Source organism: Oncorhynchus tshawytscha, linkage group LG31 (genome assembly GCF_018296145.1).
Source record: "Oncorhynchus tshawytscha isolate Ot180627B linkage group LG31, Otsh_v2.0, whole genome shotgun sequence".
Taxonomy (NCBI): Eukaryota; Metazoa; Chordata; class Actinopteri; order Salmoniformes; family Salmonidae; genus Oncorhynchus; species Oncorhynchus tshawytscha.
In genome coordinates this window covers 20,246,858-20,263,819 of record NC_056459.1, presented here as the reverse complement: position 1 = coordinate 20,263,819, position 16,962 = coordinate 20,246,858, and the positions used below count along the sequence as shown (strand labels likewise).

The window sequence follows — 16,962 nt, the reverse complement described above, 5'->3', positions numbered from 1 at the left end:
AGTGAGTGTGTGTATGTGTTTGTGTTGCTGTGTCAGTGTGCGTGAGTGTGTAGAGTCCTGTAAGCGTGCATAAAAACAGTTAAAAAATAAATAAATGCATGGGTCAATTCAGTCTGTGTAGCCATTTTGTTAGCTATTTAGCAGTCTTATGGCTTGGGGATAGAAGCTGTTCAGGAGTCTGTTGGTGTCAGACTTAATATACCAGTACCGTTTGCCAGTGCGGAAGAAGAAAAAACAGTCCATGTCTTGGGTTGCTGGAGTCTTTAACATTTGTCCGGGCCTTCCTTTCACACCGCCTGATATAGAGGTCCTAGATGGCTCAGCCCCAGTGATGTATTAGGCTGTGATGGAGGCAACCTAAACAATAATATAGTGAAGCGAAGTTGTAGTAACGCAGACTACTTCTGCCGGTGGTGTCTACCGCAAGCAGGGACGATTGGCGAAGGATGCGTGGGCAAAAGGAAGACAGAGTCGCTGCAGAGGTTTTTTCTGTTACACAGTGTCAGATTAGACAGGGGAGATGGTGACTCCAGAGGGGAGCAGAGGAGGCGTGTCTGACATCATTCTGTTGTTTCCTGGGTACAATCACCACGCGAGTCCGGAGTTAGGACAGCAAGAGGAGGCCAGAGCTAGACGAACGGAACTTACTGGCAAGTAACAGGGAAGTGAATTATCTCAACTCCATAGTAAATCATATTCCACATAGGAACTGAAACATTATAGCTAACACTATTGGAGAGGATTGGATGTTCAAATCAACTCAAACTTTATTTGTCACATGCGCCGAATACAACAACTGTAGACCTTACCGTGAAATGCTTACTTACTAAATATTTAGAAAATAAACTAAAGTAAAAAATTATAAAAAGTAACACAATAACGAGGCTATTTACGGGGGGGGGGTTGGGTCAGTGTAATAGTCCGGTGGCCATTTGATTAATTGTTCAGCAGTCTTATGGCTTGGGGGTAAAAAAGAAGCTGTTATGGAGACTTTTGGTCCTAGACTTGGCGCTCTGGTACCGCTGCCGTGCGGTAGCAGAGAAAACAGTCTATGACTTGGGTGACTGGAGTCTCTGATAATTTTATGGGCTTTCCTCTGACACCGCCTATTATATAGGTCCTGGATTGCAGGAAGCTTGGCCCCAGTGATGTGCACTACCCTCTGTAGCGCCTTACGGTCAGATGCCGAGCACTTGCCGTACCAGGCGGTGATGCAACTGGTCAGGATGCTCTCGATGGTGCAGCTGTAGAACCTTTTGAGGATCTGGGGACCCATGCCAAATCTTTTCAGTTTCCTGAGGGGTTTTGTTGTGCCCTCTTCACGACTGTCTTGGTGTGTTTGGACCATGATAAATCATTGGTGATGTGGACACCAAGGAACTTGAAACTCTCGACCCACTCCACTACAGCCCCGTTGATGTTAATGGGGGCCTTTCGGCCCAACCTTTTCCTGTAGTCCACAATTTTATATGTTGTCATCTAAGAAGAAAATACTAGTAACAATGAAAGTACTAATGAATGCTAGCAACACACCCAAGGGACACTACTTGTTAAAAATTCTAAGGGATATTATTCACTACAAATGGAATTACATTCTGGTTAAAAGACAGACCTTATTAATAGCCATACAGCGATAAAGTGGGCTTGAGGTGACAGTTTATGTTTTGGTGTTCACAAGCTTTTTGCTGTGATAAGTCTGTACGGTCTAACAACAGTAGGGTTGTTTTTGTGATTAATAATTCATTCGTTTTTATGTGGATTAAGGTCTTTAAGAGGGGATGTTTACTTTCATACAAAGTTATATTTTATGCGTTTAGTCTGTAAAGGAAATACAGACAGTGGAGCCAGCTTTTTTACATTTTATTATTCTTTTTTGTATTTTTTCAAGGTTGACGGAACCGGTTTCATGAGTTAAGTCATACACGATTTTGCTTAAATATTAAATAGTCTATTTTCTGTGTTACTTAAAGTAGGCAACCGAGTCAAGGTTCATTCCTATTTGGATGTGAGCTATTTATTGTATGCATTTGGTTGTAATTTTGAACTTTGAAATGGGGTTTATTTTGTGTAAAAGTGTTCTTACCAACTCTAAACTTTTACTTCATTCCAAAAACAAAAGAGGATAATTAAAAACAGTAGTCAACAAACCAAGATAATGTGAGAACCCCGAAATCCTGGTTGCCTTGAATTAATGTACTGAGATAATCACACCTTTACATATGCAAATTGGAGTGGGTCTACGGTGTCTGTGATGATGGAGTTGATGTATGCCATAACCAGCTTCTCAAAGCACTTCATGATTACAGATGCGAGTGCTACAGGGCGGTAGTCATTGTGGCATGAAGCCTTAGAGTTCTTGGGAACAGGAATGATGGTGGTCAGCTAAAAACATGTGGGTATTACAGACTGGAACAATGAGAGGTTGAAAATTACATTGAATATACCTTCCAGCTGCTCTGCGAATGCTCTGAGACCGTCCCCTGGAATACTATCTGGCCCTGTGGCCTTACAAGGATTGACCTGATTAAAGACCTTACTCACGCCGGCCTTGGAGAATGAGATCACTCAGTCCTCTGGGTCGGTGGGGGCACTCACGCAAGGCACGGTGTTGTTATTGTTGAAGAGTCTATAAAATACATTGAGTTCATCTGGTTGAAAGGTATCGTTGGGCAGATCATGGCTGGTCTTCCTTTGTAAACCATAATGGACTGTAGCCCCTGCCACATGGGGTGGACATCAGATCCTGTGTAATATGATCTTATCGGCTCTTAACCAACCATGCTATTATGTATTTTTTTTTTGCATTGTTAGGCAACTTCTTTTGTACATAATTCACTGGAGAAGGAAACTAAGATTTTGATTTAAAAAAAGATCACAGTGCCTTGTGAAGATCAGGCGACGAGTGGCTAATCTGGCTAATCTGCCTTTGCCTTCCATCCTGCTAGCTAATTTTCAATCGCTGCAAAAGAAATGGGATGAACTGAAACGGGACATTACAATCTGTAAAATCTTATGTTTCACCGAGTCGTGGCTGAATGACGACATTAAGAACATACAGCTGGCAGGTTATACACTCTATCGGTAGGATAGAACAACAGCCTCTGGTAAGTCACAGGGCGGGGGCCTATGCATATATGTAAACAAGTCCCAAGGTTTTGCTCGCCTGAGGTAGAGTATCTCATGATAAGCTGTAGACCAAACTATCTACCTAGAGAGTTTCATCTGTATTTTTCGTAGCTGTCTACATACCACCACAGACCGATGCTGGCACTAAAACCGCACTCAATGAGCTTTATACCGCCATAAGCAAACAGGAAAACGCTCATCCAGAGGCGGCACTCCAGGTGTCCAGGGACTTTAATGCTGGGAAACTTAAATCAATTTTACCTCATTTCTATCAGCATGTTAAAAATGTTCAACCAGAGGGAAAACAATTCTAGAGCATCTTTACTCCACACACAGAGATGCGTACAAAGCTCTCCCTCGCCATCCATTTGGCAAATCTGACCATAATTCTAACCTCCTGATTCCTGCTTACAAGCAAAAATTAAAGCAGGAAGCACCAGTGACTCTGTGACTCAGTGACTCCAGTGTCTATAAAAAAGTGGTCAGATGAAGCAGATGCTAAACTACAGGACTGTTTTGCTAGCACTGACTGGAATTTGTTCCGGGATTCTTACGATGACATTGAGGAGTACACCAAATCAGCCACTGCCTTTATCAATAAGTGCATCAAGGAAGTTGTTCTCACAGTGACTGCACATACATACCCCAACAAAAAGCCATGGATTACAGGCAACATTTGCACTGAGCTAAAGGGTAGAGCTGCCGTTTTCAAGGAGCAGGACTCCTTGAGCTTATAAGAAATCCCGCTATGCCCTCCGACGAACCATCAAACAGGAAAAGCGTAAATACAGGACTAAGATTGAATTGTACTACACCGGCTTCGACGCTCGTCAGATGTGGCAGGGCTTGCAAACTATTACAGACTACAAAGGGAAGTATATCTGAGAGCTGCCCATTGACACGAGCCTACCAGACGAGCTAAATAACTTCTATGGTCGCATCGAGGCAAGTAACACTGAAACAGAACATCAGCTGTTTCCGGACAACTATGTGATCACGCTCTCTGCAGCCAATGTGAGTGAGACCTTTAAACAGGTCAACATTCACAAGGCCGCTGGGTCAGACGGATTACCAGGACGTGTGCTCCAAGCATGAGCATACCAACTGGCAAGTGTCTTCACTGACATTTTCAACCTCTCCCTGTCTGAGTCTGTAATATCAACATGTTTCAAGCAGACCACCATAGTCCCTGTGCCCAAGGACACTAAAGTAACCTGCCTAACTGACTACCAACCCATAGCACTCATGTCTGTAGCCATGAAATGCTTTGAAAGGCTGGTCATGGTTCACATCAACACCATTATCCCAGAAACCCTAGACCCACTCCAATTTACATACCGCACCAACAGATCCACAGATGATGCAATCTCTATTGCACTCCACACTGCCCTTTCACACCTGGACAAAAGGAACACCTATGTGAGAATGCTATTAATTGCGAGTGTTATTCACGCTGATCCTCAACACAGGGGCCCCTCAGGGGTGCGTTCTCAGTCCCCTCCTGTACTCCCTGTTCACTCATGACTGCATGGCTAGGCACAACACCATCATTAAGTTTTCTGATGACACAACAGTGGTAGGCCTGATCACCGGCAACGATGAGACAGTCTATAGGGAGGTGGTCAAAGACCTGACCGTGTGGTGCAAGGACAACAACCTCTCCCTCAATGTGATCAAGACAAAGGAGATGATTGTGGACTACAGGAAAAGGAGGACCGAGCACGCCCCCATTCTCATCGACGGGCATATAGTGGAGCAGATTGAGAGCTTCAAGTTTCTTGGTGTCCACATCAACAACAAACTAACATGGTCCAAGCACACCAAGACAGTCATGAAGAGGGCACAACAAAACCTTTTCCCCCTCAGGAGACTGAAAAGGTTCGGCATGGGTCCTCAGATCCTCAAAAGGTTCTACAGCTGCACCATCGAGAGCATCCTGATGGGTTGCATCACTGCCTGGTATGGTAACTGCTCGGCCTCCAACCTCAAGGCACTACAGAGGGTAGTGTGTACAGCCTAGTACATCACTGGAGCCAAGCTTCCTGCCCTTCCAGGACATCTATACCAGGCGGTGTCACAGGAAGGCCCTAAAAATTGTCAAAGACTCCAGCCACCCCAATCATAGACTATTTTCTCTGTTACCGCAGGGCAAGCAGTACCGGAGCGCCAAGCCTAGGTCCAAGAGGCATCTAAACAGCTTCTACCCCCAAGCCATAAGACTCCTGAACAGCTAATCAAATGTCTACCCAGACTATTTGCATTGCCCCCTCCCCCTTCTACGCTGCTGCTACTCTCTGGTATTATCTATGCATAGTCACATTATCAACTCTACCTACATGTACATATTACCTCAATTACCTCGACACCATTTCCCCTGAACATTGACTCTGTACCGGTACCCCCTGTATACAGCCCTGCTATTGTTATTTACTGCTGATCTTTAATTATGTTATTCTTATATCTTACTTTTTTGTAGGTATTTCCTTAAAACGGCATTGTTGGTTAAGGGCTTGTAAGTAAGTTATTTTGCTCGTTTGATGACTGTAGAGGTCGTAAGGGGGACTTCTTGTTCTTGTTAATGTCCTGACCCGTAGAGTCAGTGTTTTCTGTGATAGCCCTGTGTACGGGAGCCCTTCCTTTAGCTTGGTGCCAACCTCTGTATTAATCCAGGGCTTTTGATTGGGGATGCAGTGAACCTTAACTGTGGGGACAACGCCGCTGATGCATTTCCTAATGAAGCCGGTGACGGATGTGGTTAGCTGGTTGATGTTATCGACGGTGTCTTGGAAAATACTCCAATCAGCTTTCTGATTTTGATGACCATTTCTTAATGGAGCGAGTCAAGAGTACTTCCTGTTTGAGCTTATGCTTGTTAACAGCAAGCAAGGAGTATGGAGTCATCTGATGTGTGTGTCCCCCAGTATTGTGTGTGTGTGTCCCAGTATATGTCTGTGTTTGTGACATTTTACAGTACTCTAAGAACTCCCCAAGTCTTCCAATAATATTGAATCTATCAATGCAGCTATTCTTATCTCATTGTCACTTTATTCAAGCTCATCTAGCACTCATTTAGATGAACAAATAAGCACACACTTCATATTCAAATGGTAAATCCAGGATCAAGTATTAATCACTCCAACAGGGTGTGTGTATCTCAAATGGCACCCTATTTTCTATCTATTGCACACTATATAGGAAATCGGGTACAATTTGGGACGCATCCACTGTCTTTCTAGAAATATTCAAATTAAACCTGTGTTATTGTTCATAGTCTTTATTTTGGCTCTGACGTCATGGAATGATTCAATGTGGATTAATCATGATTTATATATTTCTTTCCAAACAGCGTCCTCCGGAAATTACTCATTGCCATCATTACTGAGCTCTACAGGATGACAATGTTTGCCTTAATGGCAATAAAATGAAATTCACTCAGAAATGAGAGGCAGCTTTGCCTTGTTTGCTTCAGTACACCATCATATTCAGGGAAATTAACATCACACCATGTTTTCACCCACAGAATGTAATTCTCCTTGACTATTCCGCTTGTTACTACCTACAACTCGATTCCTTCTTTCTTTGTCCTACCTCCAGCTCAGAATCTTATAGGCCCAATGCATGGAATCTTTAAGAACGTGTGCATGTTAAAAACAAAGATAATAACAAGAGAAATATGCTGAACAATTCGTTTCCATTTCTGTGTTGAACATTCTAAACTCTACTGGGTGAAATCAGGGCGATTCATTGAACAGTATATATTTTGGGGGTAAAGGGGATACCTCTTTAACACTTACCCCTGTTAATTGGATAGGCTTAATTGACAGCAGGACCATGCATCCAAATTAGATCAAATTGGAAATTTACTGTATATGACAGGATTTGAAAAATATAAATGACTAGCTATAGGTGTCTTTTATACTGATAACAAGTTCAAACAGGTGCCATTAATACAGGTAACGAGTGGAGGACAGAGGAGCCTCTTAAAGAAGACGTTACAGGTCTGTGAGAGCCAGAAATCTTGCTTGTTTGTAGGTGACCAAATACTTATTTTCCACCATAATTTGCAAATAAATTCATTAAAAATCCTACAATGTGATTTTCTGGATTTTTTTGTACCTATGATGACAATTACAGGCCTCTCTCATCTTTTTAAGTGGGAGAACTTGCACAATTGGTGGCTGACTAAATACTTTTTTTGCCCCACTGTATCTAAGGCCACAATAGCTGAAAAAAAGTAAATGGTGTGTGGGAAGAGTCTGACTTTCGGGAAATGGTGGTTATAGACAAGTACTGTACACGGGATATAGGCTACAAAACTCCAAATGCCTTTTTAGACCCAGTCACCATCTCTTAAAAGTAAGTTACTAAATATAGTCCAGTTTGTAACATTCTCCATGAAATGGGCTTGAAAATGATCTGTAATTCAATGCAGTGAGCTTTGAAATTACTGATTTATTTCCAATTTAAAGTGTTGAAAATGCATTAACATTTTGATGACGGTAGTATGACAAACTAAAGAAAATGTACATTTCATGAAGTTTTTTACATTGTTATGTATACTTTATGAAAATACTAATATTAATGGACCAAAATACCAACAAATTGCAAATGTATAGGTAGATGCAGAAATGTTATTTCAGCCTGTGGTGCCTGAAGCTGAAATGTCTTGAGTCAAAAAGTATTCAACCCCTTTGTTAAGGCAAGCCTAAATAAGTTCAGCAGTAAAAATTTGATTAACAAGTCACATATTAAGTTGCATGGACTCACTCAGTGTTTGCAATAATAGTGTTTAACATGATTTTTGAATGACTACGTCATCTCTGTACCCCACACATACAATTATCTGTGAGGTCCCTCAGTCGAGAAGTGAATTTCAAACACAGATTCAACCACAAAGAACAGGGAGGTTTTCCAATGCCTCGCAAAGAAAGGCACCTATTGATAGTTGGGTAAAAATGAACAGAACAGAGATTGAATATCCCTTTGGCCATTGTGAAGTTAATAATTGCACTTTGGATGGTGTATCAATACACCCAGTCACTGCAAATATACAGGCGTCCTTCCTAACTTATTTACCGGAGAGGAAGGAAACTGCTCAGGGATGTCACCATGAGGCCAAAACAGTTACAGACAATGTTCCCTCAATAACTAACTAACTAGCAAACAACATGAAAAAATGTGCCCATGTGGCTACATGAAGCTCTCGCTTTGATCTCAAAATAAGTAGATCTACTCATTACGCTCATGTGGTAAACACAGTCCAGTTCAAAGGGAATGGCACAGATCCATATATGGCAATGGTCTATTTGCATATAGGTCTACTGCAGCTCTGATTGCTTATGCCACACCAGTCTGCATAGAGTACAGGCTGAGTCGTGTGTGTCAATGCAACATAATCCTCCTCCGATGCGTTCTGCCCACAAAAAATATCTTGCATAGTTTTGAATACTAAGTCTTACATAGTTCAATTTGTTTTGGTGTGTTGCATTGAAAGTGGCCAATATTGGATTGATTTGATCACAATTTCCACAGTAAAGGGAAACGTTGATAGTGTTAACTAAAGGGGAAAACTCTTGAATGTTGAGTGAAGTTCAATCTCGTGCTTCTCTGTGTGGGCGGATATTTCGCACACAAGCAGCTTAGAGGGAACGTTGGTTACAGAGTTTAATGGCTGTGATTGGAGAAAACTGAGGATGGATCAATAACATTGTAGTTACTTCACAATACTAACCTAAATGACAGAGTGAAAAGAAGGAAGCCTGTACAGAATAAAAAACATTACAAAACATGCATCCTGTTTGCAATAAGGCACTAAAGTAAAACTGCTAAAAATGTGGCAAAGAAGTTAACTTCATGTCCTCAACACAAAGCGTACTACTCTTCACATGTTCAAGCATGGTGGCTGCATCATGTTATGGGTATACTTGTCATTGGCAAGGACTAGGGAGTTCTTTAAGAAAAAAAGAAACAGAATAGAGCTAAGCACAGGTAAAATCCGAGAGGAAAACCTGTTTTAGTCTGCTTTCCAACAGACATTGGGAGACCAATTCAACTTTCAGCAGGACAATAACCTAATATACACTGGAGTTGCTTACCAAGATGACATTGAATGCTCCTGAGTGGCCTAGTTTCAGGTTTGACTTAAATTGTCTTGAAGATCTATGGCAAGACTTGAAAATGGTTTTCTAACAATGATCAACAAACAACTTGACAGAACTTGAATATATTTAACGGGATATTGTGTGTAATCCATTTTGAATTCAGGCTGTAACACAACAAAATGTGGATTAAGTCAAGGGGCAAGAATACTTTCTCAAGGCACTGTATAGAAACTAATATGACACTTATATTGACACCTCTCCAAAGGATCATTGGTAAGGTCCTCCAACAGTACCGCCACTTACTGCCTATTGATGAGATCTCCACTGTGTTCCAAATAGCACTGTATTCCCTATACTGTACTGCACTACATTTAACCAGAACCCTATAGGCATTGGTCAAAAGCAAGGCTTTCCCCCCTTTATATATTCCATTTGGGACACCGCTCTTATCTCTAAAGGTCTAACTTGACCCTTTTCTCACCCCTTAACCCACATCTCATTACACGCTATAGTACTCTCTGATGTCCTCTCTCTGTTCCGGTCACCAATGGTGTGAAGAATGACCTTCACTGGAGCTTCGCTGGAAATTGTCATATAAAATATGTAATTATGCTTTTCTGATGTTAAATCTGCTCCCATTGTGTAAAATCTTTGACAGGAGATAAATTGCCTTGGCAAAGAAAGAGAGGAAAAGAGCACAGGAGACACAGAGATGTAGCCACGGGGAACTGAAATCAAAATGCTGAAACTGGTACCCAAGCTAAGTGCACATTAGAACGCAGGCAGGTAAATCGACGGGAGTCACAACAGCTCTTTCACAAAGTCATTAACTTTGTTATGCAAAGGGAAGAATCAGTCTAAATTACAGACACACTCTCTGGAATGAGATATGCATAGCTATAGGAGCATATTCTAATCTTAGAAATGTTGCAGACGTTTTATAACAGAAAATTGTTGGTAAAACACACTGAGTATACAAAACATTAGGAACAACTTCTTAATATTGAGTTGCACCCCCTTTTCCCCTCAGAATAGCCTTAAGTCGTCTGTGCATGGACACGACAAGGTGTCAAAAGCGTTCCACAGGGATGCTGGCCAATGTTGACTCCAATGCTTCCTACAGTTGTGACAAGTTCACTGGATGTCCTTTGGGTGGTGGACCATTCTTGATACACATGGGAAACCATTGGGACTGAAAAATCTTGACACACTCAAACCAGTGCACTTGGCACCTACTACCATATCCTGTTCAAAAGCACTTAAATATTTTGTCTTATCCATTCACCCTCTGAATGGCACACAAACAATCCATGTATCAATTGTCTCAAGGCTTAAAAATCATTATTTAATCTGTCTCCTCCACTCCATCTACACTAATTGAAGTGAGTTTAACAAATGACACCAATAAGGGATCATAGCTTTCACCTGGATTCACCTGGTCAGTCCATGTCATGGAAAAAGCAGGTGTTCCTAATGTTTTGTACACTCACTATATGCTTCATACACTCAGTGTATGTGTTTGATGGAGACAAAAGTATCTTAAAAGCCCCATACAGGGTACCCATCACATTACATTATATTTCATTCATATAATAAAGAACATATTTAATTGAAAGGCGAACATCAATGTTTTATAGTGACCATTAAATCTACCTGCTAAACATTGAAATATGATTGGCTTCCTTTACATTCTCTAGGTCTCACACTATGATGACTCCCATTTGGTTCACTATATCCACTATCCTCTCCCAGGGGGATCTGCCTATTCCCACTATGAGACTGTAATATTATCCATAGCCTGCAGCAATACAAATGACTAATTTCTCCAGAAGTCTTCAGCTGAGATGGCGTGCTGCTAGCACAGACTGACTGCTGACTGTTCAAGAGCTGGAAAAACATATTTGATCATTGTGGAGAGAACCCAGTGCTGAGAGTTTTCTCTGTTTGTAAGTGTGCACATGATTCAACTGCATAAACAGTTGGTGGTTTTGTGTAGCACAATGCTTTGAAACTAGTGACCACTCAAACCATATGAGAGAGAGAGAGCGAGAGAGAGCGAGAGAGAGAGAGAGAGAGAGAGAGAGAGAGAGAGAGAGAGAGAGAGAGAGAGAGAGAGAGAGAGAAATTACATGTACAACCAACACACAAATTCAAAAGGCTATTATGTTATGGAATCTGTAATTAAAGGGCATAAGAAATAACAATGACATAAACTCCTGCAACACTCATGTGTATCTAATGGGATACAAAATAATAGTTTAAGCAACTCAAGGACACGCCTGAAAATGCTGACAGCTTGTCGTGGTTAGAATACAGGGAATGCAGGAATCTGAAACACAGCTGATGAAAATGTGCCCATAATTTCACCTGAGATCTGAATATTATAGACAGACTGATTTGTTTATAAATCATTGGATAACTGTGATTGTGTTGAAATATTCAGCTCATATGATTGGTTGTGGGGAAATGGATTTGTCAAGTGATTTGCCAGAATTTGATAATCTTTTTTCTTAACAGTCTACTAATACACCATTGTTAAAACAATAAGCATCAGAGCAACTTAATGTAAAATGTTACCAAACCTCCATTTCAACCTTTACATTTCTCTGTCCTGCTTCCTCTGTCAGTGTTTCTGCTGCAATAGGTACAGTATGAACAGATGTGAGCGGTTAACGTCACCACAAAGTGACAGGGTCAAAAAGCATGAAATCGCCTACTAAATTAGGACCATTTAGAATGATGTGAAGTACTGGCACCAAGCGAGAACATTCAACAGATTTTAGAGATATAGGACTTCATTAGACTACACACAGCAGCATCAGCAAGAAAGCTAGCTACAGTAGCAGATAAACCAGAATATTTCCCTCTTCATGTATTAGGGACGGTAAATTGATATTTAGTCTCTCAATGTCTCTCAAATGAACACTGATGAGCAGTCAGGAATGGTTTACAGTTATAATGGTAATGTCTTTTCACAAGAACATTTAAAAAAAATTCAAACTGCAATCTCTTCCCCACCAGGTCTCTCCATTGTTTCCTCCAGAGATATTACACTAAGCCACTTATTCTGTTTTTCCATGTTAGTTTGCACTCAGAGGTACAGCACATTACATGACCAAAAGCTTGTCAAACGTCTCATTCCAAAATCATTGGCATTAATGTGGAGTTGGTCCCCCCTTTGCTGCAAAAACAGCCTCAACACTTCTGGGAAGGCTTTCCACTAGCTTTTGGAACATTGCTGAGGGACTTTCTTCCATTCAGCCACGAGAGCGGGCACTGATGTTGGGTGATTAGGCCTGGCTCGCAGTAGGCGTTCCAATTCATTCCAAAGGTGTTTGATGGGGTTGAGGTCAGGGCTCTGTGCAGGCCAGTCGAGTTCTTCCAGACTGATCTCGACACACCATTTCTGTATGGACCTTGCTTTGTGCACTGGGGCATTGTCATGCTGAAACAGGAATGGGCCTTCCCCAAACTGTTGCCACAAAGTTGGAAGCACAGAATCATCTAGAATGTCATAGTATGCTGTAGCGATAAGATTTGCTTTCACTAGATCTAAGGGACCAAGCCCAAACCAGGAAAAACAGCCCCAGACCATTATTCCTCCTCCACCAAACTTAAAGCTGACACTATGCATTGAGACAGGTAGCATTCTCCTGGCATCCGACAAAACCAGATTTGTATGTAGGACTGCCAGATGCTGAAGCGTGATTCATCACTCCAGAGAAGGCATTTCTACTGCTCCAGAGTCCAATGGCGGCGAGTTTTACACCATTCCAGCCGACACTTTGCATTACGCATAGTGATTTTAGGCTTGTGTGCAACTTTTCCGGCATGGAAACCCATTTCATGAATCTCCCGACGAACAGTTATTGTGCTGACGTTGCTTCCAGAGGCAGTTTGGAACTCAGTAGTGAGTGTTGTAGCCATGGATAGACAATTTTTACACACTATGCACTTCAGCACTAGGCTGTCCCGTTCGGTGAGCTTGTGTGGCCTACCACTTCCCGGCTGAGCTGTTGTTGCTCCTAGATGTTTCCACTTCACAATAATAGCACTTACAGTTGATTGGGACAGCTCTAGTAGGGCAGAAATTTGAAGAACTGACTTGAGTTCTTCAGTAAGGCCATTCTATTGCCAATGTTTGTCAATGGAGATTGCATGGCCGTGTGCTCGATTTTATACACCTGTCAGTAAGGGGTGTGGCTGAAATAACCAAATCCACTAAGCTGAAGGAGTGTCCACATGCTTTTGTATATATAGTGTATTTCCCTTATTTTCCCCTATTTTTTCTCTCTCTCTGCCCCCTCATTCCTCTTTCATGCCTCTCTCTCTCCACCTAACTCACTTTCATTCATTAGGGTGGATGGCATGCTGTTCATCACTGTGACACTAATTTATTACAAAGCCCTGAGCTTGGGGGGAGATAATCAAAGATATGGATATTGTGAGGAAATGCTAGCTCATATCCAGCGGATGTGGCTGCTGTTTGAGAGATGAAACCTCCTTCTGTTTCAGGTTAGAGCCCCCCCCCGCCCCCCCCTAAATAGTAAGGTATGATTTCTGTGACAACCCCTTATAAGGATTGCAAGTGTTCACAAGGTGATGAACTATCAGTTTAGGAGAACGTTACAGGTCACCAGGCTCAGTGACCTTTGACACAAAGACGTCATTCATAGTAACAGTCTAGTGATTGAGAATCAGTACACCTGCCTTCCTTCATTTATTCAGAGAACAAGGGATGGAAATGGATGGAGGGAAGTGAGTTAGGCAAGTAAATCAGCCATTTGACAAGTTGGTACATCTGTCCATCTCTCATCTGACTGGCTTAGTGACAGTCTGTCTGTCCATCTCTCATCTGACTGGCTTAGTGACAGTCTGTCTGTCCATCTCTCATCTGACTGGCTTAGTGACAGTCTGTCTGTCCATCTCTCATCTGACTGGCTTAGTGACAGTCTGTCTGTCCATCTCTCATCTGACTGGCTTAGTGACAGTCTGTCTGTCCATCTCTCATCTGACTGGCTTAGTGACAGTCTGTCTGTCCATCTCTCATCTCACTGGCTTAGTGACAGTCTGTCTGTCTATCTATCATCTCACTGGCTGTACTGACAGTCTGTCCATCTCTAATCTCACTGGCTAGTGACAGTCCCTCTGGCTCTATCGGCCTCAGCTGTCTAACTGATACTTTTGAGGCGGCAGGTAGCCTAGTGGTTAGAGCGTTGGGCCAGTAACCGAAATGTTGCTGGATCAAATCCCGAGCTGACAAGGTACAAATCTGTTGTTCTGCCCCTGAACAAGGCAGTTAACCCACTGTTCCCAGGTAGGCAGTCATTGTAAATAAGAATTAGTTCTTAATTGACATACCTAAATAAAAAAATAAAAAGACTCAAGGCCAATGCAAAGCAAAACACAGCTTTAGTAGCTAGCTGCTAGAGTTTGGAACACACACACACACACGCTCACACACACCTTCACAGAGACACGCATGCATGTATGCATGGACATACAGGAACACTTGATCATGCACCTACCTATGGACTTGGATACACACATAGAAGAATATAGGAGCGCATGACCTCATTCACACACACACACACGCGCGCACACACGCACACACTACGTACCTTTAAAGTTGATCTTGAAGCCAATGGAGCCCACGCTCTCGTCTGACTGGAGGTGAAGCCACATCTGATGGGTCATGCTGACTATGAGGTCAGGGACGAAGCTACCTGAGAGACTGGGGGGAGGATGACAATATACGTTTAACCTGACTGTAACATGGATACTGGAACATGGACAATAAACTATTAACCTGACTGTAACATGGATGCTGGAACATGGACAATAAACTATTAACCTGACTGTAACATGGGATACCGGAACATGGACAATAAACTATTAACCTGACTGTAACATGGATACTGGAACATGGACAATAAAGTATTAACCTGACTGTAATATAGCATTTATAACAACACATACCAGAAACGGACTGGCTATTAGGCAGTTCTGGTAAATGTCACAATGGCTGGTCCATCTTTAGCCAAATGGGCCTGTCCAAATTGTGTTTTTTTTTACGCCAAAGTATCAGTATTTGTATAATAGAGAAAAAATAATGGGCCGGTGTGTTAGAAATGTCTGGGCCGACTTCTGGTCCCAGTCCGTCCCTGACACGTACTATACTATCACACTGCAACATGGGACTGTTACATTGATAACAACACACACTATCCCCCTGATTGTAACACGGTACTGGCACATTGATGGACAATCTTTAAAATCGAGTCAATGTTATGGGGGACTACACTAGCTTTGAAGATGAATGTTAGCATGCACACTACCACTAAGTGTCTCTGTCATGCCCTGATCTGTTTCACCTGTCCTTGTGATTGTCTCCATCCCCTCCAGGTGTCGCTTATTTCCCCCAGTGTATTTATCCCTGCGTTTCCTGTCTCTCTGTGTCTTGTATGTTTCCAAGTCAACCCGTGTTTTTTCCGTTCTTCTGCTTTTTGCATTCTCCTTTTTCTAGTGCTCCCGGTTTTGACCGTTGCCTGTTTCTGGACTCTGTACCCGCCTGCCTGACCATTCTGCCTGCCTTGACCATGAGCCTGTCTACCACTCTGTACCTCCTGGACTCTGATCTGGTTTCGACCTTTTTGCCTGTCCACGACCATTCTCTTGCCTACCCCTTTGGATTAATAAACATTGTAAGAGTCCAACCATCTGCCTCCTGTGTCTGCATATGGGTCTTGCCTTGTGCCTTGATAGTCTCATATGCGGTGCAGGGAATACAGTACATTCAACAATAGTATAGTCTATGTTACGGATATAGAATCACAAAGACCATTGATAGCTTCTCCACCTGAACTTTTGATGAACTCCATACAGTAGTTAACTGGCTTAACAGTCAATACCATTTGCATACAGATGACATAAAACCCACCACAGGAGGCTGGTGAGGGGAGGACGGCTCATAATAATGGTTGTAATGAAGTGAATGGAATCCTATGAAACACATGGAAACCATGTGTTGGATGTGTTCGATACCATTCCATGTATTTTGTTCCAGCCTGTGAAACACACAGTAATATAGATACAGTAAAGTGCTGAGCCACTCACACTTGGAGTATTGTCTTGGGGTCACCCACTTCCCCTCCGTCACCGATGGTTAGCGTGTCGTAGGCAATCTCCAGGTCAAACTCCTCAAAGTTAATCTGAATTACCTGTCGGTGGAAAGAAGAAATGAGGCATAATGGTTAGCCGCATGTCAAATGGCCTGAATGAAAGTTTATGGGTTTCTCACAATTTAATTCCACTGACCTAGCTAATACAGGAAAACAAGCATGCTCCCCAAAAATGATATTTACCCAAAGAACTTAAAAAGCCACTGAAAAGGGTGGATTCTGTCCATGAATATGGTATCCATATAAAAGACTCCTGCTAAGATTGTCCTAATTTGGACACCATACATATAGAACAGAAATATGTTTGTCTTCCCTTCTGATTATGTCTAATTTTAGATATTGAAACTTCTGTCAATACATTGAATTCATGTGGGTCTCACAACTGTAATAGTGTGAACTAAAATGATCACTTATCGGCATTTGTAGCTGAAAAGGACTCCTGTTTCAGAGGAGTTTGGCATCACAAAAGAAAGACTGTTGCCGTGTGTTTTGAGAATTCATTGAAATACAGTGGTGATAGTCAAATACTGCCTGTGATTGCAGGACCTTTTGAT

General features: G+C 42.1%; 1 protein-coding gene across 1 annotated transcript in view; it reads right to left on the bottom strand.

Moving 5' to 3' along the window:
• Positions 1-16,962, bottom strand: part of LOC121841470 (CUB and sushi domain-containing protein 3-like) — a 633,380-nt gene that overhangs the window by 267,393 nt on the left and 349,025 nt on the right. Inside the window, exons 11-12 of the mRNA XM_042310031.1 lie at positions 16,344-16,447; positions 14,849-14,961 (exon numbers count right to left, since the gene is read on the bottom strand). Coding sequence (XP_042165965.1) covers positions 14,849-14,961; positions 16,344-16,447 — 217 coding nt within the window. The remainder of the gene's footprint in view (positions 1-14,848; positions 14,962-16,343; positions 16,448-16,962) is intronic.